General features: G+C 36.5%; 3 protein-coding genes across 3 annotated transcripts; all 3 read right to left on the bottom strand.

Moving 5' to 3' along the window:
• Positions 1-5479: 5479 nt before the first annotated feature.
• LOC144424278 (uncharacterized) lies at positions 5480-9079 on the bottom strand. Its single transcript, XM_078113406.1, has 4 exons — positions 8790-9079; positions 7029-7125; positions 6371-6570; positions 5480-5847 (listed from the first exon to the last, which is right to left on the bottom strand). Exons 1-4 carry the CDS (start codon positions 8937-8939, stop codon positions 5608-5610), a joined length of 687 nt encoding a protein of 228 aa, XP_077969532.1. The 5' UTR covers positions 8940-9079; the 3' UTR covers positions 5480-5607.
• Positions 9080-12687: 3608 nt separating this feature from the next.
• On the bottom strand, positions 12688-14039 carry LOC144424320 (uncharacterized). The gene is made up of 3 exons (XM_078113500.1): positions 13818-14039; positions 13506-13602; positions 12688-13058 (listed from the first exon to the last, which is right to left on the bottom strand). Exons 1-3 carry the CDS (start codon positions 13950-13952, stop codon positions 12784-12786), a joined length of 507 nt encoding a protein of 168 aa, XP_077969626.1. The 5' UTR covers positions 13953-14039; the 3' UTR covers positions 12688-12783.
• A 661-nt stretch (positions 14040-14700) lies between these two features.
• Positions 14701-16864, bottom strand: LOC120331392 (uncharacterized). Its single transcript, XM_039398462.2, has 4 exons — positions 16506-16864; positions 16150-16255; positions 15210-15418; positions 14701-14974 (listed from the first exon to the last, which is right to left on the bottom strand). The coding sequence occupies exons 1-4, from the start codon at positions 16650-16652 to the stop codon at positions 14735-14737; spliced, it is 702 nt and encodes a 233-aa protein (XP_039254396.2). The 5' UTR covers positions 16653-16864; the 3' UTR covers positions 14701-14734.
• Positions 16865-20377: the final 3513 nt, after the last annotated feature.

The raw sequence follows: 20377 nt of genomic DNA on the forward strand, positions 1-20377 counted from the left end.
TAGCAGCTCTTTTTAAAGCATATCCAGCTGCACTGGGTGAACTGGTTAGGCCAAAAAGACTTCTTGTCATAAAATAAGATTCAGGTTCTTTTGAAATGTCATCATTTGGATACCATAGGAACCTCAGAGAATCCCAATCATCAGGATGAACTTTAACTTGATGAAACATTCCCTTTATGTCACACACAAAGGCTATGTCTTCCTGCCTGAATCTGGTCAGAACTCCAACAAGATTTGAGCAGTGGTCTGGTCCTTGTAATACATGATTGTTGAGAGAGATATTGTCCACCTTGAATGAACAATCAAACACAAGCCTAAACTTTTCACCAGTTGAGTGATGAGGTAAATACCAAATCTTCCTTTCATCAGATGGGACATGGTCTTCAGGTATTTTCTTAGCATAATCATTGTCAATATATTCATGAATTTTTTCTTTGTATTTATCAAAATACTCTGGATCACGTTGAAATTTTCTCTTCAAATAATCAAGTCGTTTCTTTGCAAATTTATAACTCTGTGGGAATTGTGGTTCTTCACATTTCCATGGTAACCTCATTTGATAGTGACCATCGACCTTACATATTGAATCTTTCATGATTGACAAAGCTCTCGTATCTTCGATCGATGGCGCAAATTCTTCAGTGAAGTCAGATTCACTGAAGTCACAATTAAACATTCGTTGCAACTGCTCACAAAGAACATCTCTTTCAACATTAGCAAAATTGATAGACATACCATTGGTCCCCTTTGAAACATCTTTGCCTATGAGTGTCCATCCAAGTGGGGTATGAACAGCTGCAGGTTGGCCTTTATTCCCTAGTCTTTTATCTTGAATTATTAGAGCTTCATAATTATCAGCACCAATCAATAATTCTGGTTCATGATTCCCTATTTCAGGAAAATCGAAACCGTTAAGATGCCGGTAACTTTGTATATCTGCCTTTGTAGGAAGTCCATCTGAAAGTATTGGAAGTGACTCAACAGCTAGAACATCTTCCAACATAAACTCGTCAGATTCCTGTAGACCCTTAACATTTAGGTGCAATCTGTAGCCGTTTTGCTTATGTAGGCCATTGACTGTGGAAATAGTGAAAGAATCTTGCTTTCCTTTCACCTTGAGTTTCTTCATAAGACTTAGCTTACAAAGAGTTGCATTTGAGCCATAATCAAGAAGTGCAGTGGTTTTCACAGAGTGTGAACCATCTGACGAAGTTACACTAACTGGTACAATCATGAGATATACCCTTTTCCTTGAATTGAGAATTGATGCATCAGTGCTTCCATTGACAACATGAGTTGAAGTGTCACTTGCTGCATTTCTATCAGAAGGCTTGTCCTGTCTGATACGTTCTTGGTTGTGTAGAAGCGAATGGTGCAATTTTCCGCAGTTCTCAATTTTGCATCGGTTGTCACTGGGACAGTTGCGTGCTACATGCTTGGTACGAAAACAATTGAAACATAAAGCTTTTGACTGAATAAACTTTGAACGGTCTGGAACAGACTTCTTGATAAAGGATTCACATTTCCACAACCTGTGGGGTCCATCACAAAGTAAACAATCCGAAAACACATTGGACGACTTAACTTGTGATGTTTGGGTGACATAAGCGGACACCTTGGTAGAATTATAGCTCTTTTTTGGCATAGCATTTCTATTCTTCAAATTTTGCTCTGCAGTGAGACGGCTCAGCCTAGTATCTGCCAATATTGCAGATTGATTAACAAATTTATACAAATCATGATATGTTGGTTCTTTGTCACTATTGTAAGTAGATGTATGATGTCTTGTGAACTCTCTTTGCATTGGTACTGGAAGTCGTAAATAGATTTTGTCAAACAGATCTTGACTGTCAAGCTTAGAACTATGTTCCCAATTTGTCAAAATGATACCACAATTACGCATTTGTGTGGCAAGATCATATAATGCTTCAGAATCTTGTGGCTTTATGCTAGGGCCATTTTTGAGTGAATCCATAAATGCGTTTACAACTTTGTAATCTCGTCCGAATTGTTGCTTAAGAATTGAGCGAGCATCAAGATAACCTTGCAAAGGTGGTTTTACAATGATACACGATTCGATTGCTTTCCTGGCTTTTCCAGTACATTGATCAATCAAATAGTTAAGTTTAGTACGAGGATCTGCAATTTTACTATCATACATATCATCAAAATTTTGAATAAACCTGTGATAACTCAATGCATCTCCACCAAATTTCTCTATTTCTTGAGGTCCTTGTCTAATTGAAGATGCCATGCAATACAGAGCATCAGCAAGACTCATTGAATTTTGGTTATCACCAACCGAAACTGGTGTAGGCCCATGGCTATAGCTAGTTGGATTACCTTGCATAAAAACTTGTCTATCAGGAACATGTTTAGACTCCTGTCTTCTTGGTTGAGGTTGCAGAATGCTATTGTATGTAAAAGATGAATTATATTGCATCTCTTGTGGTGCTTGATAGACTGGGTGATATCTGTCCGCAGCAGTATGGTTAATGTTACATTGCTCGTTATGTCTTTCCGGTGAGTGGTATTCAGCACCTGAGTAGCGTTGTTGTTCCGACTGGGGAACCTGACCAATATAAGGATGATTTGCTTGTTGTATGCTAGGGAGATAATCTTTGTTCATGTATGTTTGTGACGCGATAGGTGGGCTAGGATGTCTTTGAAATGAAGGAGTTTGCTTGGTCTGGTGCTCATGAGAAACTGACGCTGGTTCAACTTCATCAAGACATGCATTAACTTGTTCGCCATATGCATTATTTGGCATTGCGGGAGGCACATTTGAAACTTGAGTTACATCTTGTCGTAACGAAGAAATAGAACCTACACATGAAGGTGCCCGACTGGCGGACGCTAGAGATTCTAATTCCTCATCTATCATGGATGCCTTAGCGCGTGACAAGTTAATATCAATTTCAAGCTTTGCCTGCTTCATTTCAACCTTTTTCTGCTCCATTTCCACCTTTTTCTGCTCCATTTCCACCTTTTTCTGATCCATTTCCACTTTTCTTTGATCCATTTCTACTTTGCGTCTTTGGAGCTGGGCTTCATTCTCCATCTCCTCCAACTTTAACTTTGTTAAACGAGCACGCTCCGAGCGCAGGCTGACACTAGACATCTTGCTACAATGCGAGCCATTAGATGCTGTACTTTTAGCATCATCAAAAACTTGCCAATCAGCACTTGAACTGTTTGAAGCCATCATAAATGATATGATTAGAGAAATGAATTTACAATAATCAGTCAGTGAAATTTATTTGTACAAGTCAATCTTGAATTGTGGCCTGGGCAATCCTAAATGCGTTGAGTGGCTTGTCCACTCAATGCCACGAAAAATTCTTTAAACGATGTAAGTGACGCCCTTTAACCTAATGATATTTGAAGGCGACAAATACGTCCCGACCGAGATGGCCGGCCTGTAGACTATATAGCTGGCTGTATTCCTAAATTCCTTCGTCCAATATGATTGCCACTAACTTGCAATGTGTTAAATTTATTTGAAACCAATTAATCCAGTTCTTTTATTGAGTGACGAAAGATAATACGGTGTACTGTAAATTATATTCTAATTCCGTGTGCCGTATACCGTATATTTAAAGAATTTTTTGGGCTACCAACTACAAGTCTACATCTGTAGGACAAACATGCTTGATTAACAATAAACTAAATAAATGTGCAGCTTACTAACTAATCAATAACCTAAATGGACCTATACCGACGGTAAAGCAGAGTCGGAAACCTAAACATTTTAAGCTAAAACCTAACCTAAAACGGCGCTGCCAAATGCAAAGCGCAACCTGAAACAACGGGCTGACCTTGAGTCTGAGTCGGTCAAACGCGGGCTCTTGTCACGTGACATCTATGTGACGTCATAATAGGTGTTAAATGACCCATAACAATATTATGATTTAAAAAAGGGAAAGATTGATCGTTACATTGCATTTGCACCATATACTATAGTGTTGTGCATTTATAGAGCATGCTTATTATTTTTGACCAAAATGCACTTTTCATAATTGATCAACAAATTTTTCCAGTCGACAGCGAAACTATATATATTGTGATTTAACACGGTTTTTAGGAAAAATCCTTGGTTTGCTCATCGAACTGTTGCAATATTAAAATATTTAATGTCCTCAGGTCTTTCAAGATCGGCAGTGCGAGTACCCAATATCAGCTCGGTGTAGGTGGCTATTCTGGTGATGCTACGGATGCCATGTCCCAAAAAAACGGAATGAAATTCTCAACAAAAGATAAGGATCACGACACTTGGAGCAAAAATCGCGCTGTATCCCACACATTTATCCAATCTTAATGGAAAATACTATAAAGGTGGTACACACTCTTCTTATGGTGATAGGGTCAATTGGTATGGATGAAGAAGATATCTTTATTCCCTCAAATTTACGGAGATGAAAATTTGACCAACTGCATAAAGTGGGAGAAAGATGAAATGCTGAAAAATTGTTTCCAAACAATATTTTGATATTTTCTTTCAATTTCCAATACATATACAGAAAACACAGGAGGGTGGCAGACAATACTGGGAGCTGACTTTTCAATACGGGATGTCATCTCGCTTCCAAATGTCTGCACAGAAAATCTGGTTTTTAATTTCGTTTTCTGATTGCGATTACAGGTCTGATTTTCGTAATACTAAACCATAAATCACAAGTACTTCTGGGTTGAGGATATGTAGTGTGAAGTCTTAATATCGACATACATATACGTGTGTTCAAATCATTAAATTTTTCTCAATCTTAATGCATTCATGATATATGAGCTGATATGAACAGACAATATAGGTGCAAGGGGTGATTTGGTGTATGCAAACCAACAGCCAACAGACGTTTTTTTTTGTTTTTATACATCTGCAGAGATAGACTATCTAAATAGTGAATGATTTTGACAAGAAGGTTATAATAACTTCATTCAGAAACATAAGCAAAATCGTAATATATACGATATATCACATATATATCACGGAAAATATAATTCAAAATTTGTATTACATATAAATCAACATCAAAGACAGCAACCTACTGCTACTACATCTACTTGTTGCTTGCATGAAACTTTGGTGAGAATATCGAATTATAATCAGACAAAAAAGATCGATATGTAACGATTTGATAAATCGTTGTTGAAATTGCTTTTGTTGTGAGTCTCATTATTGTAATGGTTGTTTATGGGTTGGTAAAAAGTTGCTTTTCTACGCAATTTTTCAGTGTAGGCGACTTAATAATAGAATAAGTCGAAAGAGGGCTATTACATTTACTTGTAATTCAACAACTAAAGACATGGACAATAATTTCATCTCATATTGCCATCAAACTGAGGCATATTTTGTATTTTCCATTTATATAGCTATTCCAGAACGATTAAGTAAAGCTGACTAAATGTAATATGGCATGGATCAAATGATTGTCTCAATGCAATACCACACAAATCCAATTCTCCGATTCTAAGATTTCCGATATTTAGTTAAATTTGTCTTGCCGTTGCAATAAGGTAATTAGGTTCAATATACCAAGTTAACGTAGTCATTACTTCCGTTTATATATATTTGAGAAATGTTCTCTTTATCAGAAACAGCATTTATTGTTACAATTTTCTTTCCATATAATGCATATCAATACCAGGGAGCACAAACAGTAGGGGCAACTTGATTATTCTCGTGGTAATAAATCCATAAGTTTGATACATCGAAATAGCAGGCATTTGCAGCTCAGTGCAATCTAGTATTATTCGATTGTAGCTCAATTCAGAAGCTTCATTTACGGCATGTGCGAGCAATTTTCTTCCGATTCCTCTTTTTCTGAAGTTTGATGACACTGACATTCTCTATAAAAAAAATAATGCAACACCATCACATTGAAGACAATATACTAGCATACTCGCGTTTAGAAGTTAATCAGGAATACCAGAGATAATTCAGGATAGCAATATACAAAACGAGATAGCGATCGGAGGCCGCCGACTTATCGAACTAGCGGCGTGTATCCTTCGCTCTGACTCAGTAGCGACACCGCGTGTCGCATCACCAATTAATTAATAACTCGCTAATTATACGACATGATTCATTCAGAATCAATAGGTTTCTGGTCCGAGATATGATGAATGCACATGCAAAATTTGGTTCAACCTCGCTTTCGTGAGATATCGCGTGTATCTAACAGACAGACAGACAGAAAAACAAACAGACAATTACCTATTAACAAATACCGATCAAGATCGATAAGTAACGAGGACATGTGATTGCACGAGTCAAATACAACTTGGTAAATTATGTCGTTGGACGCTGTCACTTTGTAATTTTGTTTCAACTAAATTTTCTCAGTCTTATTTAGATTTTTTAGCAACTTACTTTTAATTCGACAATTGCTATTGATTGAGTATTAGAAACGTTTTCATGTAGAGTTCTCAAAGCAACTGTCCCGACTATAAACGTTTCATAATTTTGTATGTGTTCCATCACCCAAAATCTAACGTATCGCTTTTGGATTTTATCAAAATCATTGACATCGTTGATCTGAAGCTGGATTTCCATGATAAACTGCATGGAGACTTGAAAAAAAATAAAGGTGCTGTAAATAATTTCAAAGCAAAAATAAAATTAATGGAAAGGTAAATTTGAAATACGACATTTCGACTTTCTCATTCATGTTAGCCTTAAACATTTTTGAACGAATCAATAAGAATCAAAATTTAAAGTTTTAACCATAAAATACTTTTAAAAAACACAACCAACTATTCACTAAGTATACAGTATTGGACCCTGATGTCAAATTTGCTAAGATGGCCGAGCTGTACAAATTTATATTCTAAATTATACATGTGTAATTGAAGAAGAAATACAGTTTTATTAGATTTTTATCTGCGCAATTTGATATTTTCTTTTTTACTTTTTACATCTAAACCGTTCACTTTAACTTTCTAAGTCTTCTATATATATATATTAACAAAATCTTTCAAACAATATACAGTTGTTCCAACAGAAACATTAATAAATGTTTGTCACTCACTTGCAACAAACAAAATAAGCATCTGAATCACCAATGAAATTATGATATTTCCGTCAAATATTGCCGTGAACATTACTGTAAGCAGAGTTATGATGCCCTGTTTAAAAATTACACAGAAAATTAGTTTATTATGTAAAATACTAATTTGGTTCATTCAGGGGCGGATTAAGCCCTCTGATGCCCCCTCATGTGTAATTTAATCATAATAACAATAAACCACATAAGTGTATTATTATCCATTAAAAATAATCACAACCAACAGTAAATGAGGGAGTGTGACAATAAAGATTCATGCCTCCAGTCTCAACGTGAATTGAAATACCAAAGGATACAAGTCACAACTGTAGTTTGAACTTTTACCGGTACCTAGTAGTCTACCTCAGAGTGGTTCAAGGTTGCTAGGTTGAAATACCGCAAAAAATTTTGAGGTGGTCTCGCGGGCCGCAAGTCGAAGAAAACCCAAAAGGGATCGAAATATCGCGAGTTTACTTACTTTAAATTTAATAAACAACGAAAGTTTACCGTTCTAATCAGACTATTATTATGTTGTATTGGTGGCGTTCTTTTAAAGAAGATTTATAAAGCCTTCAGTTATTTTAGAGGTAATTCCCGAGAATTACAGTTGTATTTTGCGCATCTCGCGTTTAATGTCGCTTCAAATTATATTCTTTCGTGACAGATATTACTTGAAATCAAACCAGACACTGTGTGATGGGCAAGGAAATACGTTTCCGACGTGTTTTCCCTATGTCCCCTTTCTTGCGACACTCATTTAAGTTGGTATTTCGGGACCTAGCTAAAAAATACTGGATTGCGCGGCGTTAATTCGGCTCTGCGTTTCATCACTACTGTCACATGGCCGACGCTTGTAAACAGAGGAGTGTTTTTTTTTCAATAAAGGCACAAAGCGTTAGAAAAAAGGATTTTAATCTCGGGATCCCAACCCCAGTTGGGTTAGCTAAAAAAAACTCAAAAAAGTTCATCTATTAGATACAAATATACGCTAAAATTGTTCTGTGAGCCGCACAGAATGTATCAGCATGACAGGGTTTGGACCACCCTGGTCTACCTTTTCAAAAAACTCCGGACTTCGCTGACCACTAGATCGTTGAAATGCGATCGTGGAACCGCCACATAGTGTAAATAGTTTATTGGTCCAATTGTTGGAGAGAAAGAAAATTTTTTTAAAACAAAATGCAGCAACAAGGTGAATACTAGAAAAAAATATCTATATATAAGAAAACGACTCATAGGCCCATTTCGTGTCCAAGAAATAAGTTTCATTGTTTATTTTTATTAAAGAATTTTAATATGATACTTGAAGACGAAAAATAAGCGAACATTTTGAAGTTTGAGTCGTCTGGTGAACTCGTAATATTTTAATAAACACCGATAAACTATATAAAATTCTGCTCTTAAATTTCTTTGGTGCCCCTCTTTGCTTGGTGCCCTAAGCACGTGCTTATATTGTTGAATGGTTAATCCGGCTGGGTTCATTGTTAGTTCGGCTTTGAATCTCGCCGCAATAAATATTTATTGGCCTTTAGCAAATACTTGCTGCGCCTCAGTCACATATATGTTATATAAAACTTTTAGATATCTGAATGGTAACTTGTAACACTTCTAGCAGTGCCGTTTGACTAAGTTGAAGTATTGTGATTAATTTTAGTTATCGTACCAGAAGCATTAGCAAATGACTTTGAATTCTACATTGATAAATGCCATCAGAAATGAAATTACGCAATTAAAAATTAATATTACCAGAACATTCCGATTTTTCCAGCATAGTATTTTCAATAAAGTGTAAAATTTTTTGTAAAGCCCGTTTCTAATAATTTTCCTGACTTTGAAGAGGTCTTCTCTTTGTAATTCGCGAATTCGGAATTCTTGGTTCATAGTAGATAACTTCATACAGTTGACCAGCAGCAGGAGAATTTACATAAATCCTACTTCAACAAACTTTGTATTTTCTATCCGATTAAAATCACATTTCGTTCCTGGTTTGTTCGTAATATATGTGTTACAATTGCGAACATAGTTATACATTTCATTTTCAGAATTACTATAATCGTATTAGAAAAAAACATTTACCGTATTTCCCGGCGAATGAGTCTACCCGGTGAATAAGACGAGGCCCGTTTTTAAGCCTGAAGAGATGGCTTTTCGCATATAAACTGCCAATAAGACGAGTAGTAAAATCGCATAAACATCGGAATCTCAAATTACCATGCAGAGGCTTTTGAGCGGTCGCCGCCTTTGCGCATTGGTTAAAATAGCCTATAATGACTTTTCATGTATCGTAGTATTCAATCCATAACAACTAAGAGAATTCAAACTGTCTTTCAATTACAATCTAATTGTGTTCAACCTAACTCGCGATTGCGTGCACCCTGTAATAACTCTACTGATTTAAAACAACACCGCAATGATGAAAACGTGGGGATGCTATCGCCGAAGGTATTTGGTATTTTATGGTACGAATCGAATAATAAAGCGACACCAAAAAAATTATCATACTTGTTTAATAAGACGACCCCCCAAAATCAGGCCAAAAATTTGTACTATGGATATCTATGTAGTGTGAATGCATCAGTATATCATTATCACAGGCTTGTCCATGGGAATCCCATGGGAAACGTGCCATAATACTTTTTCAAATTTTATATATACCCATAGTTCGTGCAGATCATCGTTGATCACTTTTATTATCTCTTTGAAATCCTTTCCTTCTCGTCAAACAATTTCCCAATTTTTTTTTAACATTTCCCAATTGAAATATATATATATATAAGTAAATATATACTTTTTTTTTTTTTAACAAAAAATTGATCTTGCGTCTTATAAGCCGCGTACGGATCAGGTAGCGCTATATTGCCTATACTCAAAAACCAGTACCAGTACCTATTGCGCCCTATGTATGAACAAAAAGCAAATTTAAGAAATTTATGGTCCATAAAAGAGATGGCGGACATCGGTACGCAGTATGTGTACCAGGCTAGGGTTAGGCTAATTTTCCTTATTTTAAGTTCTATTACGAGTTCGGGACTAGCCAAGTGACTCCCGTAGTATTTGTACCTGAAATTATAGCCTAACCCTAACCGGGTACACATACTACGTTAGGGTATCCGCCACCTTAGTTCACATGCTTCGGGGGTACCCCATAAAATACGTTATATATATACTTCAACTGTTTCTTCCTCCTAGCATCTAAGGTCGTGCGCAACTTATGTTCGCAAACTAACATATAATTCACCAACTAGTAACTACAAGCGGCCATTGTTTGACGAGTAACAACATTACCTTGTTAAATATATTTAATATATACTGTACTTGACTTTGCTTGATAATTTACCTGTAAACATTTAACAACGGAAGAATACGTTTGAAATACAATGTGAAAGAATAGGAGTCATTTTATTACTAGGCACGATGTGTCCCTGTGGACCGTTTGGCGACAATGTTGTTACTGATAGACATAAAATCGCTTCTCAACGGCACAGCCAACCTTTTTATTAGTCGTTGCAGTTCAACTCCAAATTTTGCGGAGAAAGTGTATCATCATCACGAAAATGTTTCACATATTTAAGCGAGCCTTCTCACAAGGAATTCATTTGCTAGCCGTGATATAAACACTGTCTAACGCTTGTATTTCATGATTCTTTTGGCATTTCATGAAAAGGTTCAAAGGGAATTCGTAAAATAAATTTTATGTGGCATCCAATTTTGAAATGCCATAAAATTTTGGTCTATCAATTTGTGGCTTACTGAAATTTGAAAACTATTTTCAGTAAAGGATAAATGTTACCTAGTATTTGATAAAAACTGATAATAAAGTTCTCAAAGTTGAACTTTTATAGTTTGACATTTAGATTCGCGATGCATGCACTATCAGTTGTGTGTGTACTTATTCTTACCCAAGTTTGGACATTTTGTATTTTTACAATATCAACGTCGAGGCTATAAAGATTTAAGATAACTCAAATCAATTTTTTTTTGTTCACCTACTTTACTTGCCTTACTTTTGTTTTCATACTCAGACTTACGTAACTTTACTCTTACTTCATTGCAAATTCTGAAAATGGAAACGAAAACATAATATACTATATATATATATATATATGTCATATTTATTATGTTTAATATTGTTTTTTAAAAATAATTCAGAAAATTTTTTCAGCAATTTATTAATTTCAAATGTTCTTAAGAATCCCGTGATAAAATATTATCTGAGAAATATTCTCCTGTTGCACATAGACATTGATTGATATACTGCCTGAAACATGCTTTTACGGGGATTATATCTCTGGAGCATGTTGGGCATAATTGACGGAAACCCACAATTCCAAGCACTGGCATAGTAATATCTATATATAAACTGTACAAATGAGCAATTTACCAAAATTACAAATTATTTATAAATTACTACCGAATAAACTACCTTAAAAGAGGATGTATGACGCTGAAAATTATTGACCTCAAAAGTTGTTTCCCAATTCAACCTTTCTGATAACATAAATAGAGTACTTGCTTGATTTTGCTGAATATTCGAACACTTTGATTGTTGGAAAAATGTCAGTCGAGTAATTTCTGATAAATTATCACAAATTTAGTACCAAAGTCTTTTATCCCGCATAATCAAGCAGATTGCAGTTGAAAAAATATGTTCCTCCTCTTTGAGTAAATGAAATTTTGTCCAAAATTGTAGAATACGATAAGCATAAGTACATTTTTCTTTGCCTATACATGAGGTCAAGATTTTTTTGAACATCGATTCTTCTCGGTTCTTCTGTGACTTGTTCGCTATCGTCGATAAAACCTTTTAACGACGAAGATTTGGTTTTCTTCCCCCAGGTAAATCCGACAGTGGAAAATTGACTAAAGTTACTGTCTAATGCTGAAATATATAGCAGGTTCTGGCTCCACGATTTGAACGAATTAGCGGTCTCGAACGTACTAAGTTGCCATTGTTTTGGAACTTGAGTGAAATTCGTTCTCAGCGCATGCCACCGCGCAATTAAATAACTAAACTCTTCTGTCTCGTGTCGTGGACAGACAACATATGTCCAACAGTTGTCAAGACTCGAATGCATTGTCGTAAACAAATTCACCCAACTACGAATCAAGTAATCATGGACATCATTTTATTTGTACAACTTCATTTCCATATAATGCACATTTATACCAGGAAGCACAAATAATAGGGGTTTGTTTATGATTCTCGTGGTAATAAATCCTTGAGTTCGATACATGGAAATAGCAGGCATTTGCATCTCAGTGCAATCTAGTATTATCCGATTGAAGCCCAAGGCAGCAGCTTCATCTACAGCATGTGCGAGCAATGTCCTTCCCATTCCTCTTTTTCTGAACTTTGGTGATACAGACATTCTCTATAAAATAAAATACTGCAGATACATACTCAATATCATAGCATAATTACGGTTGGAAGGCCTGATACTCCGTTGCCTGTATACAGACATAATCCGTGGTAACTTTATTTAACGCCGACATGTATTTTCAGGAAACAAAAACAACCACGTTAGAAATCATGTCAACAATTGTTTCGTTGAAATCAAGGAATAGATTCCCAGCAATATATTTTTCTTTGAAAATTTTTGCAGAAACGAACATACGATTATATGCAGGGAAAATGGTAGTTAGTATGCATTTGCATATAATCTAGGTTTTGTGCATTCTTTGTAGGCCTTGTCACTTTTCACGCGACTGAAGTTAGGAATTTTTAGGATTAGTTTAGGAATTAGTAATATATCTCCGACCAAGTTAGCGTTTCATTTGACCTAAATGATTTTATTGAACTATCTTGAAAGCAAATTACTTTCAATTCAACAGTTGATATTGGTTGGCGATTGGTGACGTCTTCTTGAGCTTTTAAAGCAACTGTCCCGACTATAAACGTTCCATATTTTTGTATATGTTCCATCACCCAAAATTTTACGTATCGGTTTTCCATTTCATCAAAATCATTGAGATCGTTTATCTGATGTTCTACTTCGTTGATGAATTGTAAAATGCCTTGAAAGAAACGTAATAATGTTGTAAATGATTTCCATTTCATCATAAAATTGCATAAAGGTTGAAATCGAAATCCGTTATATTTATCGCACCGATTTATCTATACCAGTCTCGAGCATTTTTTACTTCAACAATAACACACAAAATTTAACATTTTCAACGATAACTAGGTCTTTTTAACTATAAACAAGTAGGTATTATTTGACCTGAACACTGATGGGTCGTAATTTAAAAATGGTTGGCATTGCTAAACTAGAGAAATTGCGGGTTTCGACTATATAACGTTCGGTAAAGTTCTACCTATTCACAGCCATGCTAGAAGTGGAGGTGGAGATGTTTTATATTTTGGAACACTTGGACCAAAGGTTTGTTCCTTTATCTTCATCCACAAGTCTTTCAAGATCTATACAATATTAATATACAGTATATATATATGTTTTCTCTTACTTGCAAGAAACCAAAAAAGTATCTGGGCGATCAAAGAAATTATGATATTCCCTTCAAATAATGCAGTGAATGTTGCTGTAATCATAGTCATGATGCCCTGTGTGAAATTATTAGATAAATTAAATCACCAGGTAGAGTAGTTAGTACAATTCGAGGAGAAGTTCAATTAGGCTAGTGACATTTTTATTCAATAATTGAAACGTAATATTAAGTTGTCGGGCATAGAGTATCAATACTTAATAACTTGCATCTTTTTTAACACGCATCGCAATTGGTAATGGTACTTGGCGATCAAATAAGAAATTATATTACCAGAACATTCCGATTTTTCCAGCATAGTATTTTCAAACCCGTTCGAAAAAGTCCGTATAGACCGTTCCTGATAATTTGCCTGGCTATGGAAAGATCTTCTCTTTGTAATTCGCGAATTCGAAATTCCTTGTTCATGGTAGAAAAGGTTGCGTTTCATGTACTTATTTAACTGAAGAATACTTATACAAATCACATCCAATTTCTTCTACCGGCGAATGCGAACTCGACTAAAACACTAAACTGAGCTGTTAGACGTGGTACTTACTGAGCATCTTTATCTTAAACATGTTTCGGAATCTGCTTATTGTCAATGCATTATCGAATTGATTGCGTATTTCAGGATTGCACAATTCTAATGTTGAGATAATTGTTTAAAAAGTAAATTAAACCGATTTCGTATGTATATATTAATATCAGGAGCATTGCCAGGGAAGGGAAATTTCTAATTGCCGAGTAATACCGTAACAGTGGGTTTTCAAGAATCTTAATTAGGGACTGAGGCTACAAACTAATAAATATTGCTATGTATCTGCTATGTATGATACACAAAAAACTTTTTCACATCTCAAAAGGAGAGTCCCTGGCTATGCCCATGATTAATATTATTACGTGGGTATAGCAAAACCTTTTCTTTGAAATCATTGTCACATTAATCCTAGTATAATTCATTTTTTTCTAGCGAGAGAGCGCTTTTTCGTATCGTACAAAGCGGTGTGTACTAAAGCATGCTTGTTTTCACAAACACCCACAAAAACTCTAGTATGTGGTGGAAAACCTTCGCACGCAGCGACTTGGATAAGCAATTGCATTTTTGCGAATTTAAAGTAGATATATATATACTGGTATATAGATAACACTATCAATATCGACAGACACACGTAAATTAAATGTTTCAAGATCGTATATTTTTGCTCACATCAGCACATTTTTGACATAACGTACAAGTTAAATCGGAATAATCCAAACATATATTTATATTTTAACGTTTTTTTCTTTTGAAATCCAGCTCGTTTATAGACTTTCAGAGCTCGTTGTTGAACATTCCAACAATAACACACAACTTCCCTGTATTTCATTGTAGATGCGTAATCTGTGGCATGTTGCAAAAGCCGTGCACCAAGTTTTTTACCCCTCTTGCCAGGTGCAATTGACCATCTCTGAAAATGTCGAGTTAAATGATATTAACTATTAATTTGCCGCTTCATGAGCATGTTTGCAATCTTTAAAACGAAGAAATGTTCGTTTCTATTCAATATACAGCAAAATATTGAAATATTATGACGTCAGTCTTTATGACTCATATAACTTTTAAAAAAGCAATGAATTTGCGAATATCTCAAAATTTTCAACATTCAGAATTCGCGTTTATCTTCCTCGACTATAGGACTATACCTTCAACTCCAAAGTTCGTCGAGGATTCACAATATATTTTTTCATGTCATCGTCAGGTTCTCCTAGGCTTATGGATCCAACCATTTCCCAGCCTTCCGGTTCTTCCAACTCAGCTACCCAGAATTCTTCCAGATCTATCGCATCTTCTACAGATTCATTGTCCAAATGATCCGCATCATTCTTCCAGTTTCTTTTATAAAATATTACACCTAAAACATATTAAAAATAAAACAGGAGTTTCAAATATTTTTATAAAGAAAAAGTATTATCAGCCTAATTTTATTGAATCATATATCAATATTTTCAATATCTCATATATATTTATTGATCGTAAGTGTGGGGAATTCCTTCATTGGCGACCTGTTAAACTGGTAGTGTTACCATGAACTAAGCTACCGTCAAACGGTGGTCATTGACAGCTCTGTCACAACAAAAAACGTGTAGGCCTTCAAAGCCTTATGTTCGTCAGTAAACTCTTCGATTAGGAATTATTTTCATTTTTTTTAGGCGGGGCACATAACTTCACTTTAATTCGGATTCCATGAACGTATTTTGTTATTGACAGATAGAATGATATGAGTTAGAAAAAGATGTTGAAATACGAAATGAATTTATCAAAACGCAATAATTATATATATATATTATTATCTCAACGATATATGTTTATTGGATACGTAGTGGACATAACGATCGTTTCAATATTATGCTGTTGTTGTTGTTGTTCTTGTTCTTTGACACGTTTTTGAAAAGTCGCTTTTCTCTTCGAATACTGGACCAATTGCTTTGAAATTTTCAGTGGTTAAAGATAAAAATTTTCTCCAGAAGGCTATTACTTTTTTTTCGCTATGACGTCATCAAAATGATGTGACTCTACGTGTCCATATATTTGAGCATAGCTCTCTTGGTATTAATACAATTATCAATTTTTAAATATACATACCGATGGTTAGAGCCGCTATGTTCATCATCAGAAAAATCACAATAACTCCTACAACGTCTCCATGAAACAGACGAGATAAGAAAATGCCGATTGCGAATGCCGTAACCTGTACATTTCCAATACATGATTTAAATCTGGTATACGATAAAAAAAACTAGGCGATTGCCAGAAATTTTGACTCGATAGATTTGTTTTAGCTAATGATCGTTTCTAAAAATTCTTATTAAATATTTAATGATACATACATAACTAGAAATAAAAGAGCCAAGACTGGTGATGACGACAAGGTTTGAGAAAAAAGGCAAAGCATATGAAAGTGGGATGAAGACCTTTATTTAAATTTGAAAGATAAATACCTGAAATCTCCAGTTCAGTAACAGTACTTTCCTCACTGCATTTTTATAATTGTCGCGATATCCAGCACTGATAATGTCCCGTGGTATGGATACATCGTCATCGTGTGTTAAATATCTAATACGATATCTCTGACTGGAATCTGCCATGTCGGTAAGCTTTGACTTTGCATAAAAATGAAACAGTTGGCAATACCCGCAATTGTGTCATACGTACCGCAAGAAGTGAAGTGTTGTCCACCGTGGCGAACACCATCTATCTAATGCGATTTATTTCTGGTCCGCTCTTGGTAGTATATACAATGAAACTGTACCGGTATGTCAGTATAAACAGTATGTTTAAGCGTTTGCATGAAGAGCTTCATTGAAACAAATGTAATAACAAAACCTGAACGCGAGCTCACGACAACCCATATAAATTTATACAACGAACACCCACAAGATGTCCTTTGCTTGAAAACTTCAAACAAAATGTTTCTGAATAAGACGCCAAATAAGAGTATTGTACACGATTATAAAGTTTAGTATATCATTCGGATCATGTGTAGAAAAACCCGGTCAAAAGACGCCCATGCCACCGCTCATAATAAAAAATAGTAATTATCCAGTTAAGGTCGGAAATGATTTCAAAATTTGAATCATTCGAGGAGTGACCAACCAGTCAGAAACCAAGAGCCGCATTTCGTACTTTATTAACGCAAACAGTCACATTATAAACAAGAATACACATGAGCATCTGATATAGCCTACCTCTATTCGACTCTGCTAGAATGCTATTTTGTGTAAATGTCACTATAACAAACATGATTATGACAGAATTGACAAGCTATTTATTATTACGCATGCTACTTAGTGGAACTTCTGGCATTCCTTGGATTGAGCGATGCTCTTTAAATTTGGTTTGTATGTCGTTGTAGCAAATCGAAGCAATTCTTTAACATGCGTGTCAGTCAGAAAAGACTAATGCTTTGATTTCGCGTGTTTCAGGGTAAATAACACAGATTCGCAGACGTATGTTGACCCAAACATTGGCAATATCCTAAGCGCAGCTTGTTTGACATTGGGGTATTTTCCCATTGGAATGCTTTTCTATAACTCAATGGTCCTTTCCCTTAAAGCGCATTTCAGTTGGTCTTCTTCATAAAGATCGATCATCTTAAACTCAGTTGTAGTCGGCGAGGGTTGTTTCCCAAATCCCACATTCTTTCATTAGTGCTTAGTGGCGGTCGGCGGGGACTTTCTACAAAAGGTGCTACCATTCTCGGAAGCATAATTATTCTATATATAAATTAAATGATATATATATAAACAACCATTCCATACATCTGAAACAAATTACTTGCTAATCAATCCCATACCTGACATGGACTGGTAACTGGACGAAGGGCCTCAGCTTTGTATCAGAATGAACAGAAAGGCACATCACACACGCAATTTTCTGCGTTTCATTTTCAGTGCCCGCGGCAGCATGTTTTACTTGACGCGGGGCTCTTCGGACAAAATTTACGGTGTTTTCTTGCTTTACTCTTAGTGCGTATGATATCGTTTCGATCTGTAAAAGAGCATACCTCCGCGCCAATTTCAATCTGAGATGTTCTATGAATTTAGAAACGGTAAACCCGAGAGAGAGAGAGAGAGAGGTTATTTCATTTTGTCAAACCGTAAATATATGTCAAACCAAGAAAACAATATATACATACATACATAACAAGAGATAGAGTCAGTTAGCACAAGAGACAGAAAGGATCAAATTGATGAACTGTCTGTCAGTCTTAGTATTCCTCCACTTACAGGCAGACATTTGGTTTGCAGATTCACTCATTTGAATTATCTTATTGCCATGCATCTTGTCGCCATGGTTGCAAAATACCGCATTTTTATTATAAAAAGTAAATTAAAATGAACTACAAATTTAAAACGGGATATTCAAACAATCAATACCTAAAGCAGCGCACACGATAGTTTCAGATGAGGCATGAATACATCTGCTTCGAATCAACGCAGTAGGCTAAGTTTAATGTAATTAATTTGGGGTAATTAGCCTCGCCGTGGGCTGCCAGGCGTGACGTCGTTAATTAAGTGAGATACTTATACAACAGATCCTCGTCAGTAGCGGTGGCGCAGGAGAAGCGTAGAGACATGGTTAAACATCAGGCCAGGTATGAGGATGAGTTCGAACCCCGCAGGGTAGAGTTGTAGGGATGGACAACCAGACACGACAGGCGGTCGAAGGAGGAAAAAGGACCAACGAGCAAGCGAGAACAGTAGTTCAAGAAGAGCAGGGATGAAAAGCATACGAAGCAGGCGGTCAAAAAAAGGGAGCAAGCGAGAACAGCAGTCCAATAAAAGCAGAGGATGAAAAGCAGACGAAGCAGGCGGTCGAAGGAGAAAAGGGAGCCAACGAGCAGGCGAGAACAGCAGTCAGTCCAAGCAGGCGGTCTAATGAGAGGGAGAGAGCAAGCGAGAACAGCAGTCCCAAGAAAAGCAGACGAGGCAGGCGGTTGAAGAAGAAAAAAAGCCGACGAGCAGTTCAAGAAGAGCAGGGAAGAAAAAAAGCAGACGAGCAAGCGAGAACAGCAGTTCAAGAATAGCAGGGATGAAAAAGCAGACAAGGCAGGCGGCCAAAAAAGGAAATAAAGTTCACGAGCAAGCGAGAAAGAACAGCAGTCCAAGAAGAGCAGAGGGGAAAAAGCAGACAAGGCAGGTGGTCGCAAGCGAGAACAGCAGGGATGAAAAAGCATGCAAAAAAAAGTGCATGGGGCTGGACCACTGGACCAGCAAAGGAGCTGACAAGCAAGCCCAGTCCAGAACGGCAGCGTTCATGGGGCTGGACCGCTGGACCAGCAAAGGAGCCGACAAGCAAGCCCATAACAGCAGCAGCCAAATAGGGTGGTAGACAACCTCACTGGGTTGTAGGAGCCAACGAGCAAGTCAGAAAGAACAGCAGCCAAAGAAAATATGCTAGGGTTGGTTACACGACGAGCGGCCTAACTGAGCGTGAGGCAGCCAGAGGGGAGGAAAAAGAGCCGACAAGCAAGCCAAATGGTGGTAGACTGAGCATTGAAAAACGAGAGAAAAAGTCTGAGGCAGTGAGCAGAAGTCCTGAATGGGGGGACTTGCTGACGAGCAAGAAGAGAGACAGACAAAGTCTAGGAAAACAGATGAAGGGGAAAACCAGAACCGCAGCCAAGTTTGCTTATGACACTATTGAAAATTCTAAGATGAAGTTAGGCGCAATATGCGTTGTGTTTTTGTAAGTATAGGTTATACGATACACGAAGTTTAGACAAGTTCAAGTGGTTATCTGTAGAGAAATATTATAAGAAGGTGAGTAGTTAAACGTAAAAAGTTTTTGTTTCAACGTCGCTTTATGCAGACATGATCTCGTGATAAATCTTCAACAAAATCTGATTCATAATTGGTTGCGAATCTGCCAGCGCTTATCGATCAGTGGGAAGAGACATAGGTAAGCCATCAAGCGTAGTCGTGCAAACTAAATTATCCTTATGTGGCGTTTTCACTTCCGAGGAAAGTCAGCTTAACCTCTTCCAGATTACCACACAAACATCTATACTGCTATTTTCCAGTTGAACTGAAAAGGGCGAATAAAATGATTATTTCAGGAGTAAAACGACCAGGCCCCTATTACCGGCATTTGAGGAGTGTCCGCCAGAGACCTAACCTAAATATGGTCCTGAGGCGGAGCTTGTGGTGTTTTCACTGGAGTTGTCCGCCCTTGTGAAAAAAATTGAAGACGAACGCTTCTCTGAATATTTGAACGAATTTTCACGCAACACCTTTGTGACGGAACAAACCATTCGAGGCAGAAGAGAGGTTGACGGATTTTTTTTTTGTACAAATGGCATGTTATTAAA

This window comes from Styela clava, chromosome 6 (assembly GCF_964204865.1).
Source record: "Styela clava chromosome 6, kaStyClav1.hap1.2, whole genome shotgun sequence".
Classification (NCBI taxonomy): Eukaryota; Metazoa; Chordata; class Ascidiacea; order Stolidobranchia; family Styelidae; genus Styela; species Styela clava.

What these genes read in the sequence shown, in the direction of transcription:
- LOC144424278 (XM_078113406.1), bottom strand. Translation starts at nt 8,939, where the DNA reads ATGAAGTTATCTACTATGAACCAAGAATTCCGAATTCGCGAATTACAA. An exon ending in GGAAAAATCGGAATGTTCTG is followed by an intron (nt 7,126 to 8,789) that starts GTAATATTAATT and finishes ATTTTTAAACAG; the next exon opens with GGCATCATAACTCTGCTTAC. An exon ending in GCTTATTTTGTTTGTTGCAA is followed by an intron (nt 6,571 to 7,028) that starts GTGAGTGACAAA and finishes TTTTTTTTCAAG; the next exon opens with TCTCCATGCAGTTTATCATG.
- LOC144424320 (XM_078113500.1), bottom strand. Translation starts at nt 13,952, where the DNA reads ATGAACAAGGAATTTCGAATTCGCGAATTACAAAGAGAAGATCTTTCC. An exon ending in GGAAAAATCGGAATGTTCTG is followed by an intron (nt 13,603 to 13,817) that starts GTAATATAATTT and finishes AATTTCACACAG; the next exon opens with GGCATCATGACTATGATTAC. An exon ending in ACTTTTTTGGTTTCTTGCAA is followed by an intron (nt 13,059 to 13,505) that starts GTAAGAGAAAAC and finishes GTTTCTTTCAAG; the next exon opens with GCATTTTACAATTCATCAAC.
- LOC120331392 (XM_039398462.2), bottom strand. Translation starts at nt 16,652, where the DNA reads ATGGCAGATTCCAGTCAGAGATATCGTATTAGATATTTAACACACGAT. An exon ending in TACTGAACTGGAGATTTCAG is followed by an intron (nt 16,256 to 16,505) that starts GTATTTATCTTT and finishes GGAAATGTACAG; the next exon opens with GTTACGGCATTCGCAATCGG. An exon ending in GACGAACTTTGGAGTTGAAG is followed by an intron (nt 14,975 to 15,209) that starts GTATAGTCCTAT and finishes CGACATTTTCAG; the next exon opens with AGATGGTCAATTGCACCTGG.